Raw genomic sequence first — 13,919 nt, 5'->3', positions numbered from 1 at the left:
GAGCATTTATATGTTATTTCCATGGGACATGAACACTAAGAACATAAGGTTTTTCTTTTACCAGCTTAGTCCATTCAATACAAAGCAAGTACTCCTCCTTGTGGCCAACAGCAGCAAGTAGAGAGCAAGCACACTTCATTTTGATCCAAGTTTGCAATAGTCATGCCTTTTTAAAAGTTACAGCATGCTGCTCTACCAATTAATATTTTTCTCCTACAAGGCTATATACAGGAAAAGGGGCGATTTCTCTTTCCCTAGAGATATTTTACTATATTTTCCTTAAAAAGTTCCTTGACACTTTTTATACCTAGAAATTGAGCCATCAAATTATGAGCCATCAAATCATTTTCAACTACTAGTGATCATATAGACTTTCTCCACGAAGATTTGTCCCTAATCTGTTCTTTCATGGGTCCCAATGGTACACTCAATGCCACATAACTGAGTCCATCCACCTTACTGCTGCCACTCTTTCGTTCTATTTTTCCTAGCATTAGAGCTTTTTCAAGACAGCTGGGTCTTTGCATAGTGTGTTTGAATTGTGCCTGAAAGACAATTGGTAGCCAATGCAGATCTGCACATTGAGAAGCGACAACTTTGGCTTGATTTGTTCAATGTATCTTTGTTTGAAAGGAACCTAAATATAAATATAAAAACTTAAGGAAACACCCACCCCAAATATACAGTTGTGTCTTCTTACACACAAAATGTAAACTTTAAAGATGCAATCACAACAAATGAGGAAGCATACAAATTGTATGTTTTATAGGCAATTATTTATTTAAAATTCATTTCTCCTACCAGTACAGCATTAAACACATACATTGAATTAAAAAATAAAAGGTATCATTTACATTGGTCAAATTATATCAAAAGAATAATTGAACAAAATCTTCAAGTTATGCAAAATTATCAGGATAAAACAGTCATAAGAATATTTTCCTCCAGCCAACCCCAAACACTTCAACTTACAGAATAAATAAGCAATTTTGTTACAAAATTCCTCATCGTTTATCATGCAACAAAATATGTGGCAGAAGAATGTTCATATACTAGCTGTCCTCAAACATCAGATTGCAAAATTCTACCTAGTCTTTGAGTATCACAAATGCTCAAGGCCTATATAACCGGTAAACACATGTACAAATAAATGGCACCTCATAATCTGCAAATTCAATCTTTAACATACCTAAACACATTGCTTTGTAGTAGCCTATCTCAGAAAGTCACATTTACACCCCACTGAAATAATGAGACTTCAAATACCTGTGTCTCCCTGTGATCTGTATGAACCATTTCTGTTAAACCCAACCCAAGTGTTGGGTCTGGGCTGTCTATTAGTCTCTATGATCCTCATATTGCAGCATCCCAATCAGTTTTGCAAAAGAGCCACTCCCCAAACACACAGGAAGTTTCCATTCTGTGGGTTAAATGACCACTTTTCCAGAGGTCTTAACTCAGGGGTCTTCAAACTCGGTCCTTTTATCACTCATGGACTTCAACTCCCAGAATTCCTCAGCCAGCGTGCCTGGCTGAGGAATTCTGGGAGTTGAAGTCCATGAGTCATAAAAGGACCGAGTTTGAAGATCTCTGTCTTAACTAATTCTTTTTCATTTCCTAGCAATCCTTTAAGCAAAAAGTATGAAATCAGAAAGTATGCTATATTTAAACTGAACCTTCCTTCTTGAAAACAGCAAATATGTATTTATTTTTAAGCAGTACAAAATAAAACTTCCTCATACAAGTTCCTATATTTGGTACAAAACTATCAAGAAACTAAATGGGCCCTCTCATTCATATTTACATTTTCAGTTTGTGGGACTCTTAAAAAACATGTTTTTTGGCAACAAGGAAAAAGCATGCTTTCCAGAAAGAGTGTGTTTGCTATTTGATTATTAGTTTTTTTCCTAAAATTAAGATACTTTCCTAACTTCAAGTCAGTTTCAATGTCGATATTTTAATGAGCCACTTCCATCATATTTTATATGCTGTTTGAAATAATAATTTTAAAAATTATTTTAAACACACATATTTTAAGAGGCGTATTTCATTACTATTATAAAATGGACTATAGTAGTAGCTCTTAAAACAAAATTCAAGCATTTTGGAAGGGTGTTCGAGGAAAAAGCTAACCTTCTTTTTCAAAGATGTTCACCACTTTTCCAAAAACCTGAAAGACATATTATGAAACAATGTTTGTATATAATAGCAATAAGAACACAGGATACATTGTGAAAAATGAGCAGCATATAGATAGAGTTCACAGAGCAAGCAATTCTGAATTCAGTTCTTCGATTCTTCCACTCACTCCGCACATTACACTTAGTCTTCCATTACTAAGTACTGGACTGGCATAACAACCAGCATAAGATAGTTGGGGAATAACTTTCAAAGCAAACTTTAAAGCAATGGTGGGTTTAGTTTGGAAGCCCTGTCCCAGTTTGTTCAAATAAAGAAAAACTGACAGCAGATGTTATATTGTACATTGGCTGAAGAAATGCACTGCATGAAGTGTTTATTAAAATAGAATAATGGCATTTTATTGGTCTCTGGCCAGAACAACTTGCACTCAAATTCCAGAGCAGTTTTGTGTTTTAGAAACACTTTATTTCTTCTTTTAAAAAAATTGTTAATGTGAAGAATAGACACTTTATAGAAGTATGTTTGTATTTACTATGTTTCTGTAAGCCAATAACTTGAAACTCTCTGGTCAGATTTAAAAATACACATACATTGCAATGTTTCTAAAACACGTAAAAAGTAGACAATAAAAAAACACACAAATACACACACACACACACACATACACACCTAATGTGTTTAAAATAGCCATTTGGGGGTATAGTGTTAAAGGAACCAGACTAGAAGCTGGAGACCATGAGTTCCAATCCCAAAGCCTCCTGGGTATCTTTGGACCAGTCGCTATTTGTTTAGGAAGCAGGAAGTGGCAAAACTATTCTGAAAATGTTGCCAAGAAAACTTTGAAACTGATTCAAAGACAAACAGAAAAGTATGCTTTCAAGTTTTTTAAAAGGCATAAACATAGGTGAAACAAAACCTACTAGCCTTTTATTCATCAATAATTGCATCTGTCAATCACACAGAGGCAGAATCTCTATCTTCACCCTTATCAATTGTCTTCTCTATGAATAAATTATTCAAATTTTGGAATTTGTGCTGTAAGAAGCTATGATTTTGGAATCAGATCGCATGAACTCTTTCCAACTTTTAGCTACCAAAGCTCTTTCATTAGATATCATGAGCAATTTGTCCTTCTCTTGTATATCATCACTTACAAGGGGCCACAGAATTTTCAGTAATGGTGGTGGATTCCACACATCTGAAGGCTACCCAGGTTGGGGAAGCTACTATTCATACTTTTACTCTTTGCCATTATTTGTGTGTTTAATGAAGATTTCAACACCTGTGTTTTAAAAGCATACTTTATGCTGCTTTAAGTTGCTGTTTTCTACTAAGAATATATTATCCTGTGCATGTATGAAAACCTCAAGAAATATTGCACAACATATTGAATTTTTAATAACATGCCATTTTAAATCAACGATCGCAAAAAAGAATATATTATTGAACTGATAGGATCTTTTTAAGGCCGACACAAAATTAATTGACTTTTACTTGATATACAAGAAAAGCAGATATTGGAAACATACAAAACCACAGGAGCAATTTTATATAAAACATTAAGCAATTTAATCCCAAACTTTTTTTTTTTACAACTTACTTCATCAACAGATTTGGAGGCATCCACTTTCCTAACTTTGCCCTTTGTCTCATAGAGGTCTATTATGGGCTTAGTAGACTCTAGATATGTATGAAGTCTAAGATAAAAATAAATAAAGTAAGAATAAATCATTTAATTGAAAAACATCAAACAACCAAAATAGTAAAATTCTGTTTTGCACACTGTACCTTTTCTCCAAACTTTCCCTGTTGTCATCACTTCTGCCGCTGCTCTTTCCTCTTTCAAGACAACGATTAATACATATCTTAAAGAAAAAGAAAAATAGAGATTAAAGTTCTACATTAAACATTTTACATGCAAAACTTAAATCTGAGATATGTGAGATTAATTGCCTAATGGTTTATGCGGAGTATTTATCCTGTTTGTCGTTCTGCACATCGACAACAAAATAGTATCCATGTTGTTCTGTAATGCCAGCTCTACAGGGTCATTTGTCACCAGTTTATTACCCCTCTTTTATTTAAATTTGTGTGGCACTCGGATAGCTCTTATCTGCACTATCTGTTAAATTACCGGTAAGATATTTTTTTTCTCTAAAAGTAACAAAATTTAAGTACATTATGTATAAACTTCGCTCAGAAATGGTTGCTAAGAGTTCTTGTTGTGCATTTTATTGATTGTATTGTTATTGGTCAATGACCAAAATAACTTTCTATTTATCTGCTTTAAAAGCTATCACTGTGATAAAAATTGAGGCTTTATTATCAGGATTGTTAAAAATGATGTGCATTTACTTTGGACAAAGCCAAGACCAAACCTGGTTGGAACCTTAAGCCTTCTCTGAAACAGTGTAAATTATCTCCTTTCATTTGGTCTATTTTGAATAATATAGTCATTTGGTTTATTTTGAATAATATAGTCAGTGTACAGTGAATAAATATGGACATACACCTCCCAATAAATAGGAATGCCAAATGGAAACAAAGACAAAATGTATACATAAATAACTCGTTTTGTGATTTAGGCTTGTCTGAGAAAGATGACTGGCTATCTTGCATTTGTGAATCATACTGCAAAGTGTCTCTGTTTTATTAATCATATCAGGCAGAAGAGTAAAAAATTAGCAAATTGTCTACATAAACCAGTCCAAGATTCATTTATAGTTAGGAGAAGTTCATTTATAGCAGGAATTGTGAACAATTCTGAATTATGTGCAAGGGTGAAAGCTATATTTATATAAGATTCTGACCCCAAACGAAGAAAATTGTAAAGAAAAAAAATGAAGCAATCAAAGGGAAAGATGAAATGGAACTATAAAATTGATTTTTTTGCCATAACACAATATTTCAATCTAGAACTGACTTCTTTATACTATTATTTGATGCAAAAAGATAATATCTCTTTTACAACTCATCTCTGGTACAACAATTACTCCAGGAGAACATAATATTTTTCAGCTTGCCAAACAATTACATAGACATGCTGGGGAAAAATAAGACAATTGAATATTAACTAACTTAAATCCTGATGTGCAATATGTAGGTGACAAACCTAATAGTCTTTATTTGTTCTGTATAAGAGGAAATGTATGTGTTACCTCATTATCACAGTCAAAAAAGAGAACAAAAGATACATCCACTTTTCCATCCATTGTTTTGTTCCAGCCCTGAAGATTATCTTCATTTCTGGGAAATCCATCAATTAGGAATTTATTCCTCTGAGAGTTAGCTGCCATAGTTTCATCCATAGCCTATAGAATAATATCTCAGATTAAAACATGACATGAGACAATAATATATGCAATCAATAAAACAGTTCTATTTGGAATGATAAGGATAGTTCTGCTTGAATAACATCTGCCAGGTTTAAAAAAATATAGCGTTACTTTAAGGGTGGGGCCAAATATGGTTTCCAAATCTGGGTGGCAAAAAGCATGACAACCACTATGATAACTCTTTGATGCATTTGGGGGCTTTCCACACTCTGGTGTGTCCCAGTTCTGATAATCCTAGATTTACAAAGATGACATTCTGTGAGGAACTTTTGACTACAATGAACAGAAATAGATCTTTGCATATTCCAAGGAAAACAACTCTTCAAGAAATACAGGAATTAAGGAATTATGTTGAATTGCAAATGAAATTTTAGGTTTTTCTTTTTATGCTCCGTAATCACCAAAGCTACCAAAGTACAAAACTTACTCAACTGTTTTTGAATATTGCTTTATTGTCTCTCTCTGTTAAATGTATTGATTATATCTCTATTTGGTTAGAAGACAAGAAGATAATCTGTCCTTCATGAAAACTCTTCTGTAGTTTAGGATTTTTTCATTTGGAGAAACTGGAAAGATTCAGTTTACAAAACATAGTACACTTCAGGTCTACTTTAGGTCAAAGTATATCAGAGGAGGTACACATGTCACTGAAATAGAGGGCTTCAGCCCACAATGTTGTCTTCATCATGAAAAGAGAAGTAACACATATCTGTGATGAAATGTAATAGGTTGGATTCTCGAGAGGAAGGGGATGCATTCCAGAGAAATAAGAGGCAGCTCAGTCCAGATAGTTTGTGTGAAACAAAGAGGGTGAAAACAGACTCTCCCTAATACTTCTCAGAATATATGCTTGTTATAGATAGTAGAGTGCTTCAGTTTGGCAAGGTTCTATCTGTAAGTATGGAGCAATAAAGAACTTTGCTTGGAAGAATCACCACATATGTTTCTTGGTTCTTGGGCCTGGCAATATCTAATGAAATTATTTTGAGTTATCTATTCAAGCATTATTTCATGAAAAGTGCAATCCATCTGTCATATATGGTATTTTACTACTAAAAGTCAAATTAAAGTACATAAATACCTTAATGTTTTGTTTTAAATTTATATGGGAAATTGAATTAAACTTACCCTCTTTAACAAGCTGATTGTTATTTCTACAGGTACAATCTTCCCATCCTTAATATAATTTTCAATAAGTTCTCCATACTGAGAGCCTGGTCTTTTTCTCTCATCTCGAAGGAGGTCACCCGCAGAAAGATGAGTATAACCATATTTCTAAAGGAAAGAAACCATAATTAAATTAAATCCACATAAAGTGTCAATTAGACACGTGCATTTTCTTTACATGATATTAATAAAGACCTGGCTGTTGTCTAAAATATTTGGGCGAGGACACTAAGCGAGCTGTGCTGATTTATTGGTTTTATTACTGTTCTTTTTAGTTATAATTTGGGAATGATTTCTTGGATCTCAAAACATCTGTGGTTTGGATAGCTGATTTCATTTTACTGTTTGATTTTAACTTTTGCATGCCACCCAAATTCATTTATATGAGATGGGTGGCTATATAAATTGTAAGATGAGAAAATTAATGTGAACAACCAACAGCATGTCTGTATTTTTGTTCATTTTTCCTATCAATGTTACAATGTTTGTATTAGTAGTCTCACTGTCAGGTTGCTCACATCTGAATAATAATAATAATAATAATAATAATAATAATAATAATAATAATAATAATAATAATAATAATAATAATAATAATAATAATAATAATAATAATAATAGATAAAATGCCAAATCCAATCTAAACACTTGCCTGACTGTTCAATCAACCATAATAATAATGATAAAACCACCTGACAAAACAGATAACAACAGGACCTTGCACTGGCTAAGAGCAGAAAAACTGAAGAAAGACACAGAGGGGTTTATTCTGACAGTACAAGACCAAGCCTTAGGAACAAATGCATACAAAGCCAGAATTAAGAAGATAGCAGCACACAGCAAATTCTGTCTCTTCAAAGAAGGTGAAGAAATAGTGGACCATCTAATTAACTACTGCAAGAAGATTCCACAGACCGACTACAAACAACACCATGAAAAAATACCAACGATGCAAGAAATACTCTTTGCCTGCAAGCAAGTGCTGGTGAGACCATAAAATAGACGAAATGTAGAAAATGTAGAAGCTGAAATGCTTTAGAACTTTAGAATTTGAACAGACAAGTACCTGACACATAACACTCCAGACTTAATAACTGTCAATAAGAAAAAAAAATCTGCATATTGGATATTGCAATACCTGGAGACAGCAGAAGAAGAATAGGACAGAAAGAACTGGAGAAAATCACAAAATATGAAGACCTGAAAATAGAAGTAGAACGAATGTGGCAAAAGAAAGCAAATATAGTATCAGTAGCAATTGATGCAATTCCAAAACATCTGCAGCACCACTTCAACACCTTCAGTAATGACAAGATCACCATAAGTAAATTGCAAAACACAGCTTTACTTGGAATAGCTTACATCCTGCAATAATACCTTTAATCCGATTAAAGAACATCTTTCTATCCTTGGGAAAAATTCAGTAAGTGGACAAAATGCCAAATCCAGTCTAAACATCTGGGTGGCTATGTGACCAATCACTGTTCATTAACTTTGTAGGCTGCTCAACTCTTAACAGCTCTGGCTGATTCATAACAAAGAAAGCACAATAGAATCAATAAAATATACAAGATAAAAATATGGCAAGCTCAATGTTTGCCATGGGATGATCTCCGAGATTCTTTGGTTGGGCTGTTTACTGCTGGCTTGTTTGGCAGCTTCTTGATTGGGGTATTATTTGATTGTTGGTTTAATGTTAATCTTGGAGTTAATCTATGTTCATCTGGGTGCTAATTGCTGGTGGAGAGGTGCTTAGGTCTTTTTGTTCCCTTTTGGCTTGCTGGTTGTCTCTTTTGCATAGGTTATAGATATTGTTTATGTCTATGTGTCTATTGATGACTAATTTGCCAGAGAGCCAGGCTTCTAGAAATTCCCTAGCATTTTTGGCTTGGTCTAGGACAGGGGTAGGCAACCCCGGCTCTTTTATGACTCATGGACTTCAACTCCCAGAATTCCTGAGTCAGCTATGCTGACTCAGGAATTCTGGGAGTTGAAGTCCATGAGTCATAAAAGAGCCGAGGTTGCCTACCCCTGGTCTAGGATGATCACAGTTTCCCAATTGAAAGTATGGTTACGTCTGTCCATATGTTGTTAAATTAAAGAATTTTCATCATGTCTTCAGATTGCTAGTTGGCATTCATGGATGTGTTCCGCCAGTCTTCTACCTTTTTGTCCTACATATAGTAGTTGTTGCAATCATTACATTGTATGTTGTAGATGACTCTTGTTTTTCTTCTTCTGGAGCTGCTGGGTCTTTTGGTTTGCTTAAGATGTTTTGAAGGGCTTTAGTTGGCTTGTGTGCTATGCTGATTCCATGTGTCTGTTGGTGATTTCTGAGATGTTCTTGATGTATAGCAGTGTTATTCTTTTTAGGGCTTGTGCTGATTGTGCTGTATTGGGTTGGCCAAACAAGCCAACAGTAAACAGCCCAACCAAAGAACCTCTAAGACCACCCCTACCAACACTAATAGGGCAAGCCACTAGAATATAAACTGAGAGCAAATCCCACTCCTTACTAGCACTGATGTTACCTACTTTGGGTAATGAAAAGTCTGCAAGAAAACAACCAGGCTTGGAGAGCACCGAGGACCTCTCATTTCAACTCTCCTTCATATATTTCCTTTGAATATTTCAAAAACAATTTAAGCTATTTAGAAGTTATACAATATAAGATTCACAGAAAGGCAAACATAAAATGCAGACACTGGCACCTCCACCCCCCCATCACCTTTCTTTGAAAATGGAAACATTTTGAAATTATTGATAAAAACCAGAAGAATTTGTAAGTAAAGAATATGTATATATCCATCAACTGATGTTCTCCTTCAAATTTATTGTGACATAAATATAAAAAAGTTACAAGATACAAAGAATAATATGGGGAAAAAGGAAAAGCCGGTTTTTCCTTGTGGTTAACCTTGTGGTTAACCTAGTTAGAGTGCCAGGCTAAAAAAAACAGGAGTTTTAGTACCGCTAGTTATGAAAGCCAGTTGGGTGACCTTGGACCAATTACTCTGGTCACTCTCAACCCAACTCACCTTACAGGGCTGCTAAATGAGAAAAAGGAGGAGGGGGAAGGTGTGTTGGATATGTTCACTGCCTTGAGTTATTTGTAAAAATAATAGAGGCAGGATACAAGCAAGCAAGCAAGCAAATAAATATAAAGCTAAAATCCAAAATAAGTGCAAATACTAAACTGCTAAAATGATACCCTTGAAAGGTTTAAAGCAGAATTAGTAAATTACCAGATGAAACAAAATCCTAGAAAAAATACTAATTTTAAAAAGTTAATATTAAAACAGTACCTAATGTCAGACCAATGTCACAGATTTACAATATTGCTTCAGATAAGGCAACAAACAAATATATAGTCAAATGAAAGGGAAGAAGACCATATATTTTTTTAATCCTCTTACCCTCTGAAGGAAGGCCCCATGTTCTTCTTTACCTTGGTATCATATTTTCCAACAAATATTACAACTAAGAGCTACAGCAGTTATGTTATTTAAATACCCTGAAACCCAGCCCAGAATGGTTTTCAGTTCCACACATTTTAAAAGGACAGTGTTGATATGTTACACAAAGCCTACTGCAGCCCTCAAATTGATGGAAGATTATATTCCTGGACTAGGTACACATCAAAGCTTTGAAGCTAATCTTACATTTTTGCATCTTATTGTATTATTTTAACAATAACCTGCAGAAAAATCACAATTGGTTGCATTTACATCACAAAGCGAAAAGCCACTCCATTTATTAGATTTACAGTATGCCTTGTGCTTCCTCTAACTCAAGGCGATATGCATAGAAGTTTCTCCTCCAGTTTTTTTTTCCTACCACACTCTTCAGAGGTAGGCTGAGCTAAGAGAGGGTAACTGGCTCAGTCATCCAGTAAGTTTCCATAAGTCAAGGTGGACTTTATGGCTTATAGCAATCTGTGAATGAATCCAGTCTTACCATATCTCTTGCCCCGATCATAAAATACCTTTCCCCATGCTTCTTTCAAATTATGTAAATAGTTACAAAGTACAGGTATGTCACCTTCTTACTGCTAATAATGCTAGAAATATTTTTCCTTTATTGACATGTATTCAGCTATTTATTTATAGTATAGCATTGGTGGTGGCTCCCTAAGAGCCATGTTGGCACAGTGGTTAGAATGCAGTACTCCGTGCTGCTCGGTCCAGGAGTTCGATTCTCACCAGCTCAAGGTTGAGCTCCAAAGCCTCCATCTTTCCAAGGTTGGTAAAATGAGGACTCAGATTGTTGGGGGCAATATGCTGACTCTGTAACCCACTTAGAGAGGGCAGCAAAGCACTATGAAGCTGTACATATGTCTACGAGCTATTACTACAGCATTTATTGACTACAGTATCTCAATCTCAAAGGACCATCCCGTGTGTACAAATTAAAGGCCATTTTCATGCGCCATTAGAAAACATTCGGATTTGCTTAGGTAATTGTCTAGTATCTTCAGGATTCAATTTTTAATCTACATGAAACTATCAATCCACATTTCCCCAAAAGTTTTTAGCACGATTATTTGCTGGGGAATGAATAAAATTGTTCATCTTTAATGTACATTGTTGAGATACGAACAATCCATAGGTTGGTGAATTACTTTAGAAAGACTGATAGAAACCACAGCTGCTAACAATATTGAGCCTCTCATTTATTCGCCTAACCCAGGGGTAGGCAACCTCGGCTCTTTTATGACTCACTGAATTCTGGGAGTTGAAGTCCACGAGTCATAAAAGAGCCGAGGTTGCCTACCCCTGGCCTAACCCTAACCAGTTAGAAGGGAAAAAAAGTATCCAAGGCTGTATAGTCAAGGCAATCTCACGCAGAATAAGAATCAAGAGTTTCTGCGTTTCCTGAGTCAAGGTATCTGAACATTATTAATCCAAGCCTCAATGCGGGCTTATATAAAAAGGGAGAACATTACAAGAGGAGGAGGAGAGAACTGAATATACGTAAGAATTGAAACAACAAAGATGCAAGAAAATTTGTAAAAAAAAATAAAATACACGCATCAAAAGTAATATCGCCCCATTTACCTCACATTTCCCTAAAAGTTGAGTTTTCTGAATGTACTGGAGAGAGAGAGAGAGAGAGAGAAGGAGGGGGAGAGAGAGAGAGAGAGAGAGAGAGAGGGGGAGAGAGAGAGGGAGGGAGGGGGAGAGAGAGAGAAGGAGAGAGAGAGGGAGGGAGGGGGAGAGAGAGAGAGGGGGAAGGAGGGAGGGAGAGAGAGAGAGAGAGAAGGAGGGAGAGAGAGAGAGAGAGAGAGGAGAGAGAGGGAGGGAGGGGGAGAGAGGGGAAGGGGGAGGGGGAGGGGGAGGGAGAGAGAGAGAGAGAGGAGAGAGAGAGAGAGAGAGAGAGAGAGAGAGAGAGAGAGAGAGAGAGAGAGAGAGGAGTCACTAAAACTCTGGTAACCGTTCTGGAGCACCCGTTTTTGACAGGGTAGCTGAACCCATCAGGTCCGACCCCAGATCATTTGCAATACAGTAATCTTAAGAACCTTCCGGACCGCAAACCGTCATTCTTTACCCTCCGACGAAGCAAGTTGCCGGCACTCTTTGAAATACACCGCATGCTAGAAGTTGGTAGTAAGGAGCTGAAATGCAGAAAAAGCGAAGGGCTCTCACGTCCCTCACCTCCACAATGCGGGCACACTGGGTTCCCTTTCCGGCTCCAGGCCCGCCGAGAACGAAGACAACTACCGGCTTCATGAGGAGCAGCAAGCGAGGTGAAAGGGAGGCAGGAGCGGCAGAAGTGTGGAAGCGAAGAAGCGAAGCAGTTCCCCGACCGGCGGTTACTCCAAAGAGACAACGACAAAACATACGCCGCCGGGACAAAAGAAAAAAGAAAAAAAAGGAAGGGAAATGAGGGGGAAGAACCCGGCCACGACTACAGCCAGCCGCCGCCGACTCCTCCGGCTGAGGTGGCTTGGAATGTGTCACCAGGAAGCGAAAGCGCTTCCGGATTCCCATCCTTCCGTCGCTCTCGCTGATGCGGGAGGGAGAAGAAGTCCGGAGAAAGGCCTGGTGGGGGGTCGGGGGAGGCCGGGTTAGCGGTTTGAAGGCAATTACGGTGAAGTTACGGTGAAGGCAAGCAGGGGCAGATGGGCGGGTGTCAAGGAACCAGTAAGGTCGCTTTGGAAGAACCGCTTCGATTCACTCGATGGAAATCCAAAGGGTGTTGGCTAATGTTGATTTCACTGAGAAACAACTCTTGTGCTGTAATATATATATATATATATATATATATATATATATATATATATATATATATATATATATATATATATATATATATATATATATATATATATATATATATATATATATATATATATATATATATATATATATATATATATATATATATATATATAATTTTAATTCCATTTATATCCCGCCCTTCTCCAAAGACTCAAGGCGGCTTACAAGCTTAGCAGTAGCCTTCATTCTATGTATATGCCTGCTTATTAGGGCTTTCACACACACCCCAAGCGGCATTATTACAAAGTCAGCTTATTGCCCCCAAAAATCTGGGTCCTCATTTTACCTACCTCGGAAGGATGGAAGGCTGAGTCAACCTTGAGCCTGGTGGGATGCGAACCTGCACTAATTGCAGGCAGCTGGTGTTACTTAAGGAGGCATTAGCCCACTGCTCCACCAAGGCTCTTGTATACGTCTTGTATTACCTCTAATGCGGGGCGGGGGTATGGTTTTTGTTTTTTTTAATATTGTAAGCCGCTCAGAATCACCTGTGTGAAGGTTGGCGGCCGTATAAGTTTTGTTTACATATATAAATTCAATAGTGTTTGTTAAAAACCTAGACCAGGGGTAGGCAACCTCGGCTCTTTTATGACTCATGGACTTCAACTCCCAGAATTCCTGAGCCAGCTTGGCTGGCTCAGGAATTCTGGGAGTTGAAGTCCATGAGTCATAAAAGTGCCGAGGTTGCCCACCCCTGACCTAGACGGTGGATTTTTGGATGCCGCAATTTGCCTACCCCCCTCCCCCCCCCCCGGAGAATTTTTTACTTCTGATTTCTTCGCAAAACACCGCAATCCTACCTACTGTATGGTGATTAACAAGAAAGTGCTTCTATCTTTTAATCCTATGGTCCAATTCTATTTGGCGTATTTGAGGGCGTAGGACAACATTGAAATAGCAAGTTGAACATTTAGCAGGTATTTGGTGTACTATTCTTGGAAACTCTCATTTTGCAATTGGATTTTCTATTCAGAATGTTGAAATAAATTGAAAA

General features: G+C 36.8%; 1 protein-coding gene across 1 annotated transcript; it reads right to left on the bottom strand.

The window, feature by feature from the left end:
- Window positions 1–763: 763 nt before the first annotated feature.
- CMPK1 (cytidine/uridine monophosphate kinase 1) lies at window positions 764–12,721 on the bottom strand. Its single transcript, XM_081325749.1, has 6 exons — window positions 12,299–12,721; window positions 6,606–6,752; window positions 5,301–5,453; window positions 3,931–4,007; window positions 3,743–3,839; window positions 764–2,170 (listed from the first exon to the last, which is right to left on the bottom strand). Exons 1-6 carry the CDS (start codon window positions 12,632–12,634, stop codon window positions 2,129–2,131), a joined length of 852 nt encoding a protein of 283 aa, XP_081181875.1. The 5' UTR covers window positions 12,635–12,721; the 3' UTR covers window positions 764–2,128.
- Window positions 12,722–13,919: the final 1,198 nt, after the last annotated feature.

This window comes from Vipera berus, assembly GCF_964194415.1.
Source record: "Vipera berus genome assembly, chromosome: 3".
Classification (NCBI taxonomy): domain Eukaryota; kingdom Metazoa; phylum Chordata; class Lepidosauria; order Squamata; family Viperidae; genus Vipera; species Vipera berus.
The sequence above is the reverse complement of the archived record's forward strand: the minus strand, read 5'-3'. Positions and strand labels throughout refer to the sequence as shown.